The sequence below is a fragment of the Aquarana catesbeiana genome, linkage group LG09 (assembly GCF_042186555.1).
Source record: "Aquarana catesbeiana isolate 2022-GZ linkage group LG09, ASM4218655v1, whole genome shotgun sequence".
Lineage (NCBI taxonomy): Eukaryota > Metazoa > Chordata > Amphibia > Anura > Ranidae > Aquarana > Aquarana catesbeiana.
Window position 1 is genome coordinate 228,405,637 of NC_133332.1, and position 17,219 is coordinate 228,422,855.

Genomic DNA, 17,219 nt, shown 5'->3' on the forward strand with positions numbered 1-17,219 from the left:
AGATATAAGGAATATTAGTAAAATTTAGTAAGAAACATACTATGTATTTAAAAATCTTTTCTCATAATTTTGCTATTAGCAAAAAAGCTGCATGCTTGCACATATATATTGATGTTATAGCATCAGAAATTGTACTTACATGGGCGAGCTACTTGCTGATTAAAACCAGGGAAAGATGAATATTGGCTGGATTCTCCCGGGCCAGTGGGTGCAATCAAAGGGAGGGGTCTGGACGAGATGCACTCACACACCGGACCCACGAGTGGCTATAGAAAAACAGGAGAGTAGGCACATGGAAAAACACTGCAAGAACTCTTGAGAAAAGATTTTTAAATACATAGTATGTTTCTTACTAAATTGTACTAATATTCCTTATATCTATATTGTAGAATACTTTCCGATTTTCCAAATGACATTAAGCCTCTGAGGAAGGACTACACGGTCCGAAACATGTCAGGCATCATTTTGTAGCATGTACTCTTGCTAGCCCATCAATGCACATAGGGTAGCTGAGATCCATGCCAATGTTTGTATCCAATCTTTTTGCTACTAACATTGTATAACGTATATATATCCTTGATTGTTATACCTTTCTTGCTAATACAATTTTACTGTGTGATTTCAATAAATATATTTTTTTTTACATGAATACCTGGTCTGCCTTTTAAAATCTAGAGGGGTCACACCGTGCCTTGAGCACGAGGTTTTCGCTTGTATGCTATATTGGAATAGACGGACCAGGTTTGGTACACACATTACCAATTCCTGTCCTATTATTGACCTCAACTCAATAGAACACCTTTATGATGAATTAGAGCAGAGACTTCGAGTCTGACTTTCTCGTCCAACATCAGTGCCTGACCTCACAAAAGCCCTTCTGGAAGAACGGCCAAACATTCCCATAGACACACTTCTAAACCTTGTGGACAGCCTTCCCAGAAGAGTTGAAGCTGTTATACCTGCAAAGGGTGGGCCAACTCAATATTGAACCCTAAATATTGACTAAAACTGGGGTGCCATTAAATTTCCTGTGCATGTAAAGGCAGGCGTCACAATACTTTTGACAATATAGTGTATATAGTGTTTTAGTTTCTAATTTTTTTCTTTTTTATTCCAGTGAGGATGATGCCAGTACCGTGTACAAGACAGCAGCTGTGCTAGACATGACAGGCTCTGGCTATGTGTGGTTGGTTGGAGAAAGGGAAATTTCTGGAAGTGCCTTACGATATGCACCTGATGGTAATGTGACCTTATCACACTTAAAGAACACAATGCAATACAACCTCAACTTTACAAAAAAAGTTTATGTCTTAAGCAATTTCGAGGCCACTGTAGCACTTGAAAAGCATTGGGATTCTGTGACCAGAGCTAAGTTACACCGGTAATGACCCAGCAATTCCAAGCATTGTAGATTTGGGGCTGCTTGTGGGAAGATTGTAAATGGCAAAGATGCAAGCTGGGCTACCTTACCAGTTATACAGTAAGTGCATTTAAATGGAAGGGTTTCCTATTTAGCAGATTTAAGATGGAAACAAAAGCATTGAAAGTTCAATGCTCTGTGCATCACTAGCTTGTTCAATGGGAAAAATATTATAAATATGTCATGCAAAGATTGTTGCAAAATCTGAGCATTTTCATTCCTCCAAGATTGCGAAAATCAGGAGGAACTGGTAAAATTTCACCATATTTGAAAAAATGCATTGATGTCAAAAAGGAATTCAAACTAAAGATTTTTTTAAGGGTGCAATGGGATCTAAATGGCCTGAGTAATACAGAAGTTTCTTCTAAACAGTTTTTGTGCAAAAAAAAACAAAAAAAACCCTTATTAGCCTATTTATTGTATTTTTTTAAGAAAACAAAATTGGAGAAGAAAAGTAAAATTAGGACACAGTAAAATGAATGGTCATTGGCTGTATGTTTGGGGTCGTTGTCCTGCTGCAGGATAAATTTGGGGCCAATAACACGCCTCCCTGATGGTATGGCATGATAGATAAGTATCTGCTTTCTGTAGGACATGGAAACAAGCCTAAGCGACTCAACTATGCATGGAAACTTAGGAACTGGGGTGCAGAAAAATGGCAGCAGGTGCTCTGCACTGATAAGACAAAATTTGAAATATCTGGCTGTAGCAAAAGGCAGTTTGTTCGCAAAGAGCTGGAGGGCAGTACAATAATGAGTTAATAAAAAATAAATAAGAATTGCGTTAGATATTAAAATATAAAGTCCATATGAATTCAATTTATCTAAGCAAAATGTGTCCGCAAGTAATGTGATAGTGGATCAAATCTCCTTATTTGCAGTGTCCATAATCCATCACCAAAACCTCAGTGAATCCAGCACCAGCTGTAAAAACCGCTTACGAGGCTCCGGTGCACCTTGCTCGGATGATTGATTGATGCACGGAGAGCGGAGCGCAGCTTCTTCTTCACCTCCCAATGCTGCCGGTACCCAACCCCCATTCAACTCACTGAGTATTATCAAAGGCGTGGAGGAGCCCTGAGATGCAGAGAAAGGTTCCGGCTGGATTTTCCTTGCCGCTGTTATGCCCTGTACTCACGGTCAGATTTTCCGATGGAAAATGTGTGATAGGACCTTGTTGTCGGAAATTCTGACCGTGTGTAGGCTCCATCACACATTTTCCATCGGATTTTCCGACACACAAAGTTTGAGAGCAGGATATAAAATTTTCCGACAACAAAATCCGTTGTCGGAAATTCCGATCGTGTGTACACAAATCTGACGGACAAAGTGCCACGCATGCTCAGAATAAATAAAGAGATGAAAGCTATTGGCCACTGCCGCGTTTATAGTCCCGACGTACGTGTTTTACGTCACTGCGTTTAGAACGATCGGATTTTCCAACAACTTTGTGTGACCGTGTGTATGCAAGACAAGTTTGAGCCAACATCCGTCGGAAAAAATCCTAGGATTTCGTTGTCGGAATGTCCGAACAAAGTCCAACCGTGTGTACGGGGCATTACAGTAAAGAACCCTCTACGTAGTTTAAGCTTAAACCTCTTTTCTTCTAATTTTACGTGTCTTGTTAAACTCCCTTCCGCAAAAAAGTTTTATCCCTATTGTGAGGGTCACCAGTACGGTATTTGTATATTGAAATCATATCCCCTCTCAAGCGTCTCTTCTCCAGAGAGAATAAGTTCAGAGCTCGCAACCATTCTTCATAACTAATATCCTCAAGGGCTTTGTTGCCCTTCTTTGTACTCGCTCCATTTCCAGTACATCCTTCCTGAGGACTGCAGATCCGAACTGGACAGCATACTCCAGGTGAGGCCAGACCAGGGTCTTGTAGAGCGGGAGAATTATCGTTTTATCTCTGGAATTAATCTCTTTTTTAATGCATGCCAATATTCTGTTTGCTTTTTTTAGCAGCAGCTTGGCATTGCTGAGCCTATCATCTACTAGGACCCCCAGGTCCTTTTCCATTCTAGATTCCCCCGGAGGTTCTCCCCCTAGTGGTGGATTCACTGAGGTTTTGGTGAGGGATGATGGACACTGCTAATAAGGAGATTTGATCCACTATCACATTACTTGCGGACACATTTTGATCAGATGAATTTAATTCATATGAACTTTATATTTTAATATCTAATGCAATACTTATTTATTTTTTATTTACTATTTTGTGACTGTGTTACACAAGAGAATTGCTGCTTATTTTCTTAAAGATAGATGGTTATAGCGCAGTTTTTACACTTACATTGAATACAATAATGAGTGTCTGCAGGCAACAGTGAAATATGGCGGAAGTTTCTTGCAAGTTTTTAGCTGCATGTCTGTAAATGGAGTTGGAGATTTGGCCAGGATCAATGGCGTCCTTAATGCGTCCTCAATGCTGAGAAATACAGGCAGATATTTATCCATAATGCCGTAACATCAGGGAGGCGTGTGATTGACAACGACCCTAAACATATAGCCAATGTAATATAGAATTATCTTCAACATAAAGGAGAACAAGGAGTTCTGGAAGTGATGGTTTTGCCCCCGCAGACCCTGATCTCAACATTATCAACTCTGTCTTGGATTACATGAAGAGACAAAAGGATTTTAGGCAGCCTACATCCACAGAAGATTTGTGGTTAGTTCTCAAAGTTGTTTGGAGCAACCTACCTGCTGGGTTTCTTCAAAAACTGTGTGCAAGCTGTTACCCATTTATTATATTTAAGATTTAATATCTCTCAGATATGATTTGGGTTAAATGAGAGTTCTTTGAAAAGCTTTAACACAATAACAACATTTATTGGTGAGTAGTTGAAAGTCTATCTAATACACATCCATCTATCTATAGTTTACCCCAAGGAAGAAAATATTAGGTTAAAATAAGAGATTTACATGAAGGAATACAGAATATATTCCTTAAAACATTAATCTACAAACATATTTAGTTACAAGTAAAGGGTAAACCTTTCCCATAATTACCTGTTCCACCAAGGCTCTGTATATCAATATATATATATATATATATATATATATATATATATATATATATATATATATATATATATATACCGTATTTATCGGTGTATAACACACACTTTTTTCCCCTTAAAATCAGGGGAAAATTGTGCGTGCGTGTTATACGCCAATCCCCCGGCCGATTGTGAGCCTTTTGGTGGCTCTCGGCGGGTTTCGGACGTTCTCGCGGCTTTCGGCCATTCACGGCCGATCTCGGCGGCTCTCGGCCGCTTTCGCCATTCTCGTCCACTCTCGGCGGCTTTTGGCCGCTTTCGGCCATTCTCGGTGGCTCTCGCAGTCCTGCGTGAGCTGTCGAAAGCCGAGTGCGTCCGAGAGCCGCCAAGAACGGGTGAGAACCGCCAAGAATGGCCAAAAGCCACCGAGAGTGTCCGAGAACGGCGGCGCCATTTTTAAATGCCAGATTACTGCAAACGACACAGGACAAGGCTGCAATGGGCTGCAGACTACTGATGGACACTGACAAGGCTGCAATGGGGGACAATGGGGGACAAGGCTGCAATGGGGGAACAATGCTGCAATGGGGGACAATGATACAGATGGACACTGACAAGGCTGCAAAGGGGGACAATGCTACAGAAGGACACCGACAAGGCTGCAGATGGACACTGATGAGGCTGCATTGATGGGCATTTAAATGTAAGTTTTTTTCCTTAAACTTCCCTCCTAAAAGTTTTTTTCCTTAAAATTCACTCCTAAACGTGGGGTGCGTGTTATACGCCGGTATATGCTTTTTTTTTGCTCGAAAGGTGTGGCAACACAATTGGGTCCTGACCATTAAAGGGGTTATAAAGGTTAGTTTTTGTTTTTTTTAAATAACAAACATATCATACTTACCTCCTCTGTGCAAGGGTTTTGCACAGAGCGGCCCCCCCGATCCTCCACTTCTGGGGTCCCTCAGCAGCACTCCTGGCTCCTCCTCTTCTCAAGTGCCCCCCCACGGAGAGCCGCATTCCATAGGAGTACTCGTGCGGGCACGCTCCCGAGTCCTGCTGCTGCGTCCATTGACACAGACAGCAGGACTCGGCCCCACCCCCAGGCTCCCAAGTCACTGGATTTGATTGACAGCAGCGGGAGCCAATGGCTCCTGCTGCTATCAATCTATCCAATGAGGATCTGAGACACCGGCTGGAGCTGTTGTGCTCATCCCCGTTGCTAGAATGATCGGGTTCAGGTAAGTAAAAGGGGGGCTCTGGGAGGCTGCTGCACTACAGAAGGTTTTTCACCCTAATGCATATAATGCATTAAGGTGAAAAACCTTGAGGGTTTACAACCCCTTTAACTCTTTGGTAATGTAATCAAAGCAATACAGCTACTTAGTTAAGACTATGATTAGTGAAGGAGCAGTATATGACTGATATGGTCATCCATGTGCTCTCTCCTCCAATCAGCAGATTCCGTTACATTATGCCAGTGAAGGTTTCCACAGTGCCACATCCAATTGTCAATTAGGGTAAAACTGGAGTAAACTGGAGTTTTTCCCTAGTTGGATAGATAACACTGTGCAATGTAGGAGAACCTGATTGGTTGTCAGCACTGTGCGCTCCCAGCCTAATTACTGATGTGCAGGAAATTCAAGGCTACAAGATAATATTTAAATGGATTAAATAGGGGTCTTTTGATGTCTGCCTCTGCCAACACTTCCACTTTAAATAATGTTACTGCTTTCAAAATTGCTTATCTATACTCAGATATAATCTTTAACCCGATCGATCATTTATTAATTTTTCTGTGTTGTAGGAGTCATCGGTCTCCAGTTGATCAATGGAAAAAATGAATCCGCTCACATCAGTGATGCAGTGGCTATTACCGCTCAGGCAATTCACGATCTTTTTGAAAAAGAAAACATTACTGACCCACCAAGAGGGTGTGTCGGAAATACAAACATCTGGAAAACTGGGCCGCTATTCAAAAGGTTATTATAACTTGACATAGTAGTTACCCTAAAAGTAGCAAAAGCAACCATTTTATAAACCACACATGGCATCTTCTAAAATAATATACCCAACACGTTTATCTACAGAGAAGCAAAACAGATGCATAAAGTGTTGCCAATTTGCCAAACTAAAAAATCTTTCCTGGCTCCTAAACAGTAATACACTAAAGCCTTTCTTCAGCCTAATTTTTTTTTTTAGTTGAGGCCGGGTTCACATATGTGCGAATAGGATGTGGATCTCCCCGCATCCAATTCACATGACATGCGAGTGTCGCCGGCTCTCAATGGAGCCGGTTCACGCATTTCAAAAGGGTCTTTGGGTCCAGTTCAGGTGCAAATTCAGGCAAAAATTCGGACCTGATTCACACCTGAACGGGTGAACAGGGGCACACTGGACCCTATGCTGGGAACCTCGGCCGCACATATGTGAACCCGGCCTAAGGCTATATTGAAGAAAAGCTAAAATTTTTCTCAGAATTTATTTCTGTGACTTCATTGGGAAAATTTTTATTACTTTCTTTCTTATGACACCTGTACGAAAAATATGTGTACAGTTGTCACTGGTACTAACCCTTTCCCATTCAACTAAAGATTTAGTTTTCTGTCCCTGTTGGACAGATTTGCCCTCATATCTTGTCCCTACAGGAAGTGAGAGGAAATCTCTCTGTAAGAGACTTAAAGTGTTACTAAAACACAACAGTAAAATGAGTCTGTATAAGCAGTAAAGCATGCGTGTTATACTCACCATGGAACCTAAGGGGTTAATCCTCTGCATTGTATAAAAAGCCTGTTTGATCCTGTCTTTTCTGATCCTCCCCTTCTCCCACTGTCCCCAAACCATCCCCTGATAGAACAGAGCCGGGGGGGGGGCTGGTAAGCTGCACATGCTCAGTTGAGGGGGAATTGTTAGAGAGTTTTTTTTTTCTTGGGAGAGTGCATGTGATCAGCACACCTGTAGCCTCATAGGACAATCAGGGGAGAATGAAAACTCCTCCTACAAGCTTTAACCAAACACTGATAGAAAGTCACAAGAGTGCTCTAACGGCTGCTGAGAAAAGGTATTTAGCAGTTTATATTTACTAAAACTATTACATTCCCATGTTCTGTGTACTGTAGGAGAGCAGGTATATTGAATGCAGGGTCCTGGGTTTAGTAATACTTTAAGCTCTGTCTAATAATCCCTGGGCTCTTTGCAGAAGTGCTTCACGCATTTGTAGATACCGTTAAAGCGGAGTTCCACCCAAAAGTAGAACTTCCGCTTTAAGTACTCCTCGCCCCCTTACATGCCACATTTGGCATGTCATTTTTACTTGGGGGGGGGGGAGTGGGTACCTAGTTTTCACAGGTACCCAGCTCCCACTTCCTGTTCTCGTCGCCTTGCCGCAGGGTGGATTTTATTTAAATCAAGTCAATTTAAATCACGATTTGAATCATGATTTAAATCACCAGTAAAAAGGCTTGATTTAAATCAACTCGATTTATTTCGTAATTTTTAAAGAGCAACTGTCATCTTTGTCCCGCAGCGGCTCCTCCTCTGACCAGCTATGTACTCACCGACAGTCCCATTCACTTTAATGGGACGGCTGGTGATGTGGCAGTGACACAACAAGGTGAGGGACATGGCGGCAGCAAGTGAGTGGATGCAGGTGCTGCCATGATGGATCTGAAATGACAGATGCTCTTTAAATGTAAGGACTTATTTGCAAACAAAATGAAGGTTTCCTGTTTAGAATAATAAGCTGTCAGGTTAGTAAAACAGCAATATCAGAACCGATTCAATCATACAGTTTGTAGTGTACATAGATTTGCAAAACAATGGGATAAAGGAATATTACTGAACTCTGTTTTATCTCATGGTTACTGGTGAAATTGTGTGAATGCATCAATGCAGTGCATATTATCTCAGCTTGCAGTGCTTGGATTCATTGAATGAGTTTACCAAAAATGTAAATATTGCAGAATATACAGCCTCATGCTACATAACTAAGCTCTATTTTATGCTGAATAAACTAAATTTTTCAATGTATCCTAAATAGAAAACTATCTTTAGATAGATTTTTACTCCAAAAGCATTAATTAAAATAAAGAATTTTATTAAAATAAAGTCAATATAAATGAAAATATTTTGAATTAAATCAAAAAAAATTGATCCTAATCAAAAAAATTTGATACAAATAAAAAAATCAGATTTTTTTGATTTTTTAAAAAAAATTATTGATTTATATCCACCCTATCTTGCCGCCTAGACGACTCCTCCTCTCCCCCTCCCTCTCTGCAATCTTCTAGGACACGTCAGAGGTCCTAGAAGATTGCCTGGCCACTAAGAGAGCGCAGCGTGACTCTCACATGTGCAGTGCGCACCCGGCAGTGAAGCCACAAGCTGTCACAGCCGGGTGCCCACACTCGCAATGCTGGTGCCACGGAGAGGCGGGGGAGAAGAGCGAGGCTTCAGGCGGCCGCATTGCTGGACCGTGGGACAGGTGAGTGTCTGTTTATTAAAAGTCAGCAGCTACACTCTTTGTAGCTGCTGACTTTTAACTTGCGAACGAGTAGAACTCCGCTTTAAGTGCATATTTGTGTTCTGTTATGTCAGGGTGCTAATGTCCTCCAAATACCCAGAAGGTGTCACAGGAAGGGTGGAATTCAATGAGGATGGAGACAGAAAATTTGCCAACTACAGCATTATGAACCTTCAAAATCGAAAACTCATCCAAGTTGGGATATTCAATGGAAGCCACGTGAGTAGCAGTTCAATCTGGACTTTGCACTGAGTAGGTTTCCCACTGTTCTGCACATACTGTACCTGGCCAGTGCACCTCTAGAGCTGTGTAAAGAAGAACTTTCACCAGTGATGTTTACATGTAGTGATATTGTTGGAAATATTGATAATGATTATCTATGCTCCTTTTCCGAAATCATTTTGCACATGCTGCTCTATGGTACCATGCCATCTTGAGTAACAGCTCTGTTTCCTCTGAGAGAGGCAGAGCGCTCCAAAAAATGGTAAGTGAACTCTGTCTGGGCTAACTCAGTTAAAAGCGACACTAGTCTCACAACAGGGTCAGAAAAGATGGCGTCCCTTAGGGTGGCAGAATGATTTATAAAGAGAGGAAGAGGGGGCGGGGGGGAGGGGAGAAAAAATGGGAAAACCCCCTCCTCAAATGATTGGGACTTTAGAGGAAAAAGCTGAGTCTAGTAGGTGAGAATCAGACAAGCTTGATAAAATTTAACAATATTTATTGAGATATAATAAAAAATAGTATTGTCAATACATATACAAACATATGACCATTCAGTAGTAGAATCCGGAATTCCTACGTGACTAAAGCCGACATGTTTCGCAAAAGAATTTTCGCTTCATCAGGGCTAGACACGATGTCATTGATTCATTTAAACTGTATAAATAATGAACAGTCTCAAATTATATAGTGGTCATACATAACATCAGATCATAACCATGAAAAAACATCAATTATATGAAATTGTTGCTCACCTACTGTTAAAATTTCAAAGGAATAAGGCTATTACCATCATTCACCAGACATCAACCGCTGAACCAACCAGCACGGACTGTCCCTGGGTGCCAGATCCCAGGCAGACAATACCAGTAGGAGGCCTGGACCACACACTTAGGGCAATATAGACTGGTAACCCGTACTGAAACAAAGACGGGAAACCCATAAATTCCACTGATTCAAAATAAATCATAAATAGTACTAACAACGACCATTGATGGTCAAACAAATAAGAAAATGTAATATGACGCCCACATAGATACATTATTCATAGGGTGTATTAAGCCATATATAATATTTTAGAGAATCCAAAAAATATATATAATTATTTAAAGTGTGGGACAAAGCCCACCAATGAGTTGCTTGGGATATCTATATCTTTATTTTAGGGGGAACATTTTCCATTTGTAATACATGGCCAATAAAGATGTCATACCTGTATCCATAATAAACAGGTATAGCTAAGCCTATAATGCTAGTAGTACAGGGACCCTGTGAAGTAATCCCTTAGGTTATGACAGAAGGTCCCCCAGTTAAAAACATGTCCAAGCGGAGCAAAGCAAAAACGTCCAAATTAGTCTCAACTTACCCCTAAGTGTAGAAACAGAAGGAGAGGGGCTGTGATAGCTCCTAATCACAAGATTGGGCGTCCGCCCGTTTACGATGATTGGCCGCAGGATGCGTCTAACAGACAGCACCGGCGCCTCCATCTTTTAAGCGGTGCGGTCCCACCGGAAACAATCAGGTCAGAATTGACCTCCGGCATTGCTTCCGGTCCGGACGTCCCTGCCAGGATGCGCGCGCATCAGGAGAGCGGACGCATGCGCGTTCCACCCCCCAAGATGCACACACATTGCCCATACTTCGCCGTTGGCGTGAAGGGCAAATAGGGGCGGAAGAAAGGAGAGCTCCGCCCCCTAGGCAGGGACGCCCGAGTCCCCCCACCACAGCAGGCAACCGTTACTAGCAGGCAGTGGAAGCGATCCAGGGGAATGGCAGGGAGCATACATACAGGTCCAACATGGACCAGATACCTTGAGTTTGATACAAAAACATTTGTACAACAACAACAGAATACACTATAGAAATCATTAATGCATGGTTCCCTAAATCATCATAATTTAAGTGAAGCAAAAAAGGAACAAAGAAAAAAACAAAAAAGAAAGAAAAAACAAAACGAAGCAGAGGAAGGGGGGGGGGGGGTTTGTGTCGGGGCCAGTCAGCCTCCATTTCCATTAACACAAATGGGGATTAGCACCATCTAGTGGGTGTTAGTAATACTATACAACTGAAGGTGAGTGAGGGCCTGCCTGCAGTATCATATGAATATCATATATGGCATATATAAACATGTAATAGATTCTACCTGTAATTTCAGTTGTTTATTAATAACATGATCATTTGCTGCAGGATAAAACACATATAAGGAATAGCCCCATCTAGTGAATGTTAGTAATATTATACAACTGAAAGTGGGTGAAGGTCTGCCTGCAGTGTCAATTGGCAGGTATAGACATGTAATAGATTCTACCTGTAATTTCAGTTGTTTATTAATAACATAATCGTTTACTGCAAGGAAAAGAGCATCACAGAAAGAGGTTGAATGAGAGTGCAGTGTTGAGGCCAGGTGGGCAAGTCGCCCGTTGGTTATATATCCACCTGGCCTCACGCTGGTGGCAGAATGATGTTAGGGAGTAAGCAATTATTTGTACAACTAAGATAATTACATTTTTATGAACAGTGCTGTTATTTCTAAAACTCATTGTCGACAGGTTCCCTTTAACTGCCACTTGTCCATTAAAATCACAGGTCCAACCATGCTTTCATGCATTTCAACACAGTCACTTAACCAGGAGGATAAAGCTGCTGAACCATCATGGCTGCCTTTTCCCCTAATCTCTTACTTTTGTAAACATAGCAGTGACTTTTATTACTTACAATACATGAATGAAAGAAAATAAAATCCTCCAGTGATGACACTTATTACCTCTGTAGTGTTATCCCAACTATGGCCCAGCTAGCTGCTGCATAAGTATTGTGTTGAACAGGAATTACTGCTGCATATGTGTTGCGGTGGTTCCAGGAATATGCTGTTCTCAATTGTGCTGTTACATTAACAGGCTCCAGAAGAGGGTCTATACCTTCCAGTGAGCCTGGAACCAGTTGGCTGTGTTTGGACGGGAGTCAACTGTGGCATCGCTCCCAAGTTATGAAAGGAGCAACTTAGAAGACTGGTGTTGAATGTAATCATGAACATTCCTGGGGTCTCCTGGGAGAAAGGGCAAATTCATCAGGCAGTGGTGGACTTGGCACCTGACAGCCAAGTGTTCGTTCTAGACAAGTGAATGGATCAGACCACATCCGCCTTGTTGGAGTGGAAGAGAAGCATTCTTGCCTGTTTCCAGGGGGTTAGCCTATAACTGACCAACAACATTGTAGCTCATTTAGTCGAAGTGAGAACGCCAACTAGAAATCCTCGGAGTACGAGTCAAGCAGCATTAACACAAGGATTTCTGCTTGGCGAGAAAAGTTGGAAGAGTGGGCTCACAGAAGAGGGAAAAAATGCTGAATATCCAATTGTTTTAAAGGGGGGAGGAGTAAAACTAACTAAAGTAGTTAGAGAGGGTGAAGGTCTCTTTTATGGGGACCAGCCTCAGAAATTATACAGAACTTAAAACATTATCAGCAAAACTGCACAACCTATTACTACCTAAATTCTTGCAGCATATGTTTGGGGGGGACAGAAAAGACTCCCCCACCCCAAAAGCACTCCCCTCATGTTGAGGGCCTGGTATGGTTCAGGAAGGTGGGGGAGATACAGCTGAATCTCAGAATAACCAAACATTCGTCCAAATTTAGATTTATAATGAAATGAATTGCATATATCTAACATGAAGGTTTTCCTTGATTTTGGTGCACAAATGACACTGAGAAGTTCCAGTATGATCCAATATGATGGATATCTCCAAGTTAAGCTAGCGTAGGACCCTTTAGTTATCAGACAACCAAGGACCTTGGAAACGCTCTCCATCAAGTGACCTTGACCCCCTGGGTCCATCAAGATTTCCTTAGTCATGGGGATGAATACAGATTTAGTAAGGCAACTCCTGTGCCCCCTTGTCTCATAGAAAGACTCTGCATTGGAGAATGTGCTCTCCATGCAGCAGTTGGTGTACCAACAATTGGTTCAAAAGCAGAAGGCCCAGAAGAAAGTGTGTGAATGCTATGGAGGATGGCGAAGACAGAGAAAGTTCTACAGCTGTGTCCTTAAATTGTGCTGGAAGCTGATCTGAATGGGGAAAAAGAATCTGAGTTAAAATTGATTATCAAAAGGAATCTTAACTACAGTGTTACAAAAGGCCCAAGGAAGAGTACTTTTCTCACTGTTTTCACCACTAATTTACCTGTGCATTTATGGGCTTGGATGCTACTTGGGCAGATGAACCCAGCTACCCCCATCTTACCATCTGTTTTAGTGGAGGAAAGCAAAGTGAGATTCTGGCAGAACAGTTCTACAAAACAAATATCCCTATTCCACATAAATGGAAAGACAGACTCTAAGTTTTATTTCTGTAGTTGGGAGAACTGTTCTCTAAGAACCAGTGTAACGTGGGGTATCCTTAGAATACCCAACATTCAATTAATTTCCAATAAACCATTAAGGGAGAGGTCCTTGCAGATTTCTTTATAAGACTTAGAGAACCTTAGTGTACAGCTGGCAGTTAAAGAGGACTGGGGTCATCTGAGGGTCTAGAAGTCCCTATGCTTCTCTTCAGCAAGCTTCTGAGAAATGAAGAAGAAGATGATTCAAAGCTGCCAGGTCAGGCCTGTCAAGTCAAATGGGCCAGAATGTCTTGAGAGCCAATACAAGACAAGGGGTCCTACCAATGTGAACCGGCATATCTCGGCTAGCCCAGCTCGGCCCTACTAACTCTATGCAGATGCCAGCAGAGAAGGACTGGGTGGGTGTCTATATCAAGAACATGATGGATATCTACGACCTATCACATATAAGAACCAGAGCCTCATCCCTGCTAATAAAGATCTATCCTACCTCAGAGTTATTGGACTTTAAGTAAGCAGTGGTGGATAAGTTGAAGTACTATTTTTATAGAACAGATGCCCTATCCAAAAGGCTGCACAATACTGAACCTTTTGAGGAAGAGTGGACCTGACTGATGTCTGAAGGGATTTAAGCCTTGTGTTAATGGCTTGAGCACAAGATTAGAGGAGAGACAGGGGCTGAATCCATTTGAGTTACTGCTGCTAGCGTCACCAAGCTCTACTGTAACATGTCCCAAGTAAAAGATAAAGGCCTGTCTACACTTAAGAAGAAAGATTTGAAGAATGACCAAGAGAAGGTAAAATGGGAAGAGACTTCAAGCAGTCAGAGAGGAGAAAGCTAGCCTCTGACTCTGACAAAAGTACCTTCTGATGGAAATATACCTGAGCCTAAAGAACAGAAAGTCAATATACTAATCTGCTTCCCCTTAAGCACTGATCTATGACTCTCAGGGCAACAGTTCAGAAGTGATTGTTCCTATAGTGCAGAGGTCCTCACACACCTTGTTGGGAATTTCCTTTGTCTGCTATGTTTGCAAAAAATTTTAAATAATTTAGTTTATTAAATAGTTTAGTGTATTCCCTCTTTGGAGGACTGAAAAGGTTTGGTGGGGTTAATGTGTAGCATGGTCTGTAGCCCCTTAAATTTGCTAACAGAACATTTCTCCTTGTTACAGTATTGTTCCCTTCTCCTCTTCATTTTGGAAGAGACCAGGCTAATGCTTTTCAGATTGCTATTGGTTGGAGGGACTTCCAGGAAGGTGGTGGATCTTGGGTCTCAAAAAGAGAGGGAGGACAGAGACACATGGGCGGAGGAGGTGGTATGCAGCCACAAAACAAGCACACTGTACCACATGTGTGTGGTCTGGGCAGCTACAGCATCAGTATTGTGTTGAACAGCAATCCTCTCAAGGACAGAAGAGTGTAATACAACCAGCAGCTCCTTCAGGGGTAGCACTACATATGTAACTTACACTATGTCAGGAAAACAAAGCTTTACTTTTGTCATTAGTCCTTTATTTTGATTGCTGTTTTATCTTGCAGATCTTACAGAATGACAGAAAGATTATTTGGCCAGGAGGTGAAACAGAAAAACCTGAAGGGTACAAAATGTCGACCAATCTAAAGGTATAAACCTTACTATAGTTTGTGTTTTTCACACCTGCAGTGTCAGAACTATGCTATTCTCTATAAATGTGTAGATATACAGTGCCTTGAAAAAGTATTCATACCCCTTGAAATTTTCCACATTTTGTCATGTTAAAACCAAAAAATGTAATGCCGTGTACACACGGGCGGACTTTTTGACCGGACTGGTCCGACGGAACTAATACGTCGGACAATTCATCGGGCTTCTTCGGACCTACAGCGGACTTTTTCTGTCGAAAATCTGACGGACTTTAGATTTGGAACCTGCTTCAAATCTTTCCGACGGACTCAAGTCCGGTAGGAAAATCCGCTCGTCTGTATGCTAGTCCGACGGACAAAAACCGACGCTAGGACAGCTATTGGCTACTGGCTATCAACTTCCTTATTTTAGTCCGGTCGTACGTCATCACGTACGAATCCATCGGACTTTGGTGTGATCGTGTGTAGGCAAGTCCGTTCGTTAGAAAGTCAGTCGAAAGTCCGTCGTAACTCTGTTGAAAGTCCGTCGGAAAGACCGTCAGACCTTTGTTGCCGAAAAGTCCACCCGTGTGTACACAGCATAAATGTATTTTATTGGGATTTTATGTGATAGACCAACACAAAGTGGCACATAATTGTGAAGTGGAAGAAAAATGATAAATGGCTTTCAAAATGTTTTACAAATAAATATGTGAAAAGTGTGGATTTGTATTCAGCCCCCTTTACTCTGATACCCCTAACTAAAATCTAGTGGAACCTATTGCCTTTAGAAGTCACCTAACTAGTAAATACAGTCCACATGTGTGTAATTTAATCTCAGTATAAATATAGCTGTTCTGTGAAGCCCTCAGAGGTTTGTTAACCTTAGTGAGAACCTTAGTGAACAAACAGCATCATGAAGGCCAAGGAACACACCAGACAGGTCAGGGATAAAGTTGTGGAGAATTTTAAATCAGGGTTAGGTTATAAAAAAATATCCCAAGCTTTGAACGTCTCTCAGAGCACTGTTCAATCCATTATCTGAAAATGGAAAGAGTATGGCACAACTGCAAACCTACCAAGACGTGGCCAAGACATAGCTCATGGGTAGGTAGGGATGGGACGTGCAAGAAGGAAAGCATTTTGGTGCTTTTGGTGCTTTCCTTCTTTTACACCCAGTCCCTACTAAAAGAATGATCCAGACAAATGATCTAAATGTTCCTCACTGTACAAGAAAATGTGCTTTTATGTCTGTCTGTGAATTTCCCCTCAGTTCCACTTCTGTCAAACACCAGTTGGATAGAAAGTGAGGAGATTCTGTCTGACACCTATTAAATAGGTAGGAAGTTATGGGAATTTCCTCTCACTTCCTATTCTTTCTGATATAAGTCAAATAAACAGGAAGTAGGAAGATTCTAACACCCTTTAAATAGCGAGAAAGTTGTGAGAATTCATTTTTCTTCCTTTTCTGTCTGACAACTGACAAATGGACAAGGAAAACTCCCAAAGAGAGACACAGCAAATAAAAATTGACAAGTCAAGCTTTGGCTAAAGTTGGGCTCTGAAGGAGTTTTCTGCTAAAGTAAACAGGGTTTCTACATTAAATTTATTGGCTTATACGCTGTGTAACCCTAGTATTTCTTTATTGTATAAGCTTCCTTCTGTGCTTTATCAGCCATGTCTGAGATATAACACAAAGAAGCTTTCTGGACAAAAAGAATCTTATGCAGAATGTACTATAAGCCTAGATTGTGGGTATTTGCACTCTGATCTTTGCTCTTTAATGTATGTTATCTTCTATTTTATTCACAGATAGTGACTATTCACCAAGAACCATTTGTTTATGTCAAGGCAGCATTACCAGATGGCTCTTGTAAAGAAGAGTATGGTATAACTGGTGAGCTCATCAAAAAAGTTCGATGCCAAGGGCCTAATGAGACCACCCCAGGTAAGTACAGAATTGTAACTTTTGGCTACTCAGAGGCTGTGCATTATATAAACATAATACATATTTTCTAATAAAGTGGAGCTCCAGCTAAAGTTATAGATTGTTTAGTTTTGGACTGAGTTAAGAAGGGTTGGAATCTCTGCCCAACTCTAATTGCTGTGTC

General features: G+C 41.5%; 1 protein-coding gene across 9 annotated transcripts in view; it reads left to right on the forward strand.

Moving 5' to 3' along the window:
* The window catches only part of GRIN1 (glutamate ionotropic receptor NMDA type subunit 1), a 135,960-nt gene that overhangs the window by 59,309 nt on the left and 59,432 nt on the right, over positions 1 to 17,219 (forward strand). For all 9 annotated transcript variants that reach the window (XM_073599906.1, XM_073599907.1, XM_073599914.1 and 6 more), the window contains 5 exons: positions 1,118 to 1,239; positions 6,229 to 6,403; positions 9,018 to 9,162; positions 15,046 to 15,129; positions 16,921 to 17,056. In XM_073599906.1, the coding sequence (XP_073456007.1) occupies positions 1,118 to 1,239; positions 6,229 to 6,403; positions 9,018 to 9,162; positions 15,046 to 15,129; positions 16,921 to 17,056 (662 nt within the window). The remainder of the gene's footprint in view (positions 1 to 1,117; positions 1,240 to 6,228; positions 6,404 to 9,017; positions 9,163 to 15,045; positions 15,130 to 16,920; positions 17,057 to 17,219) is intronic.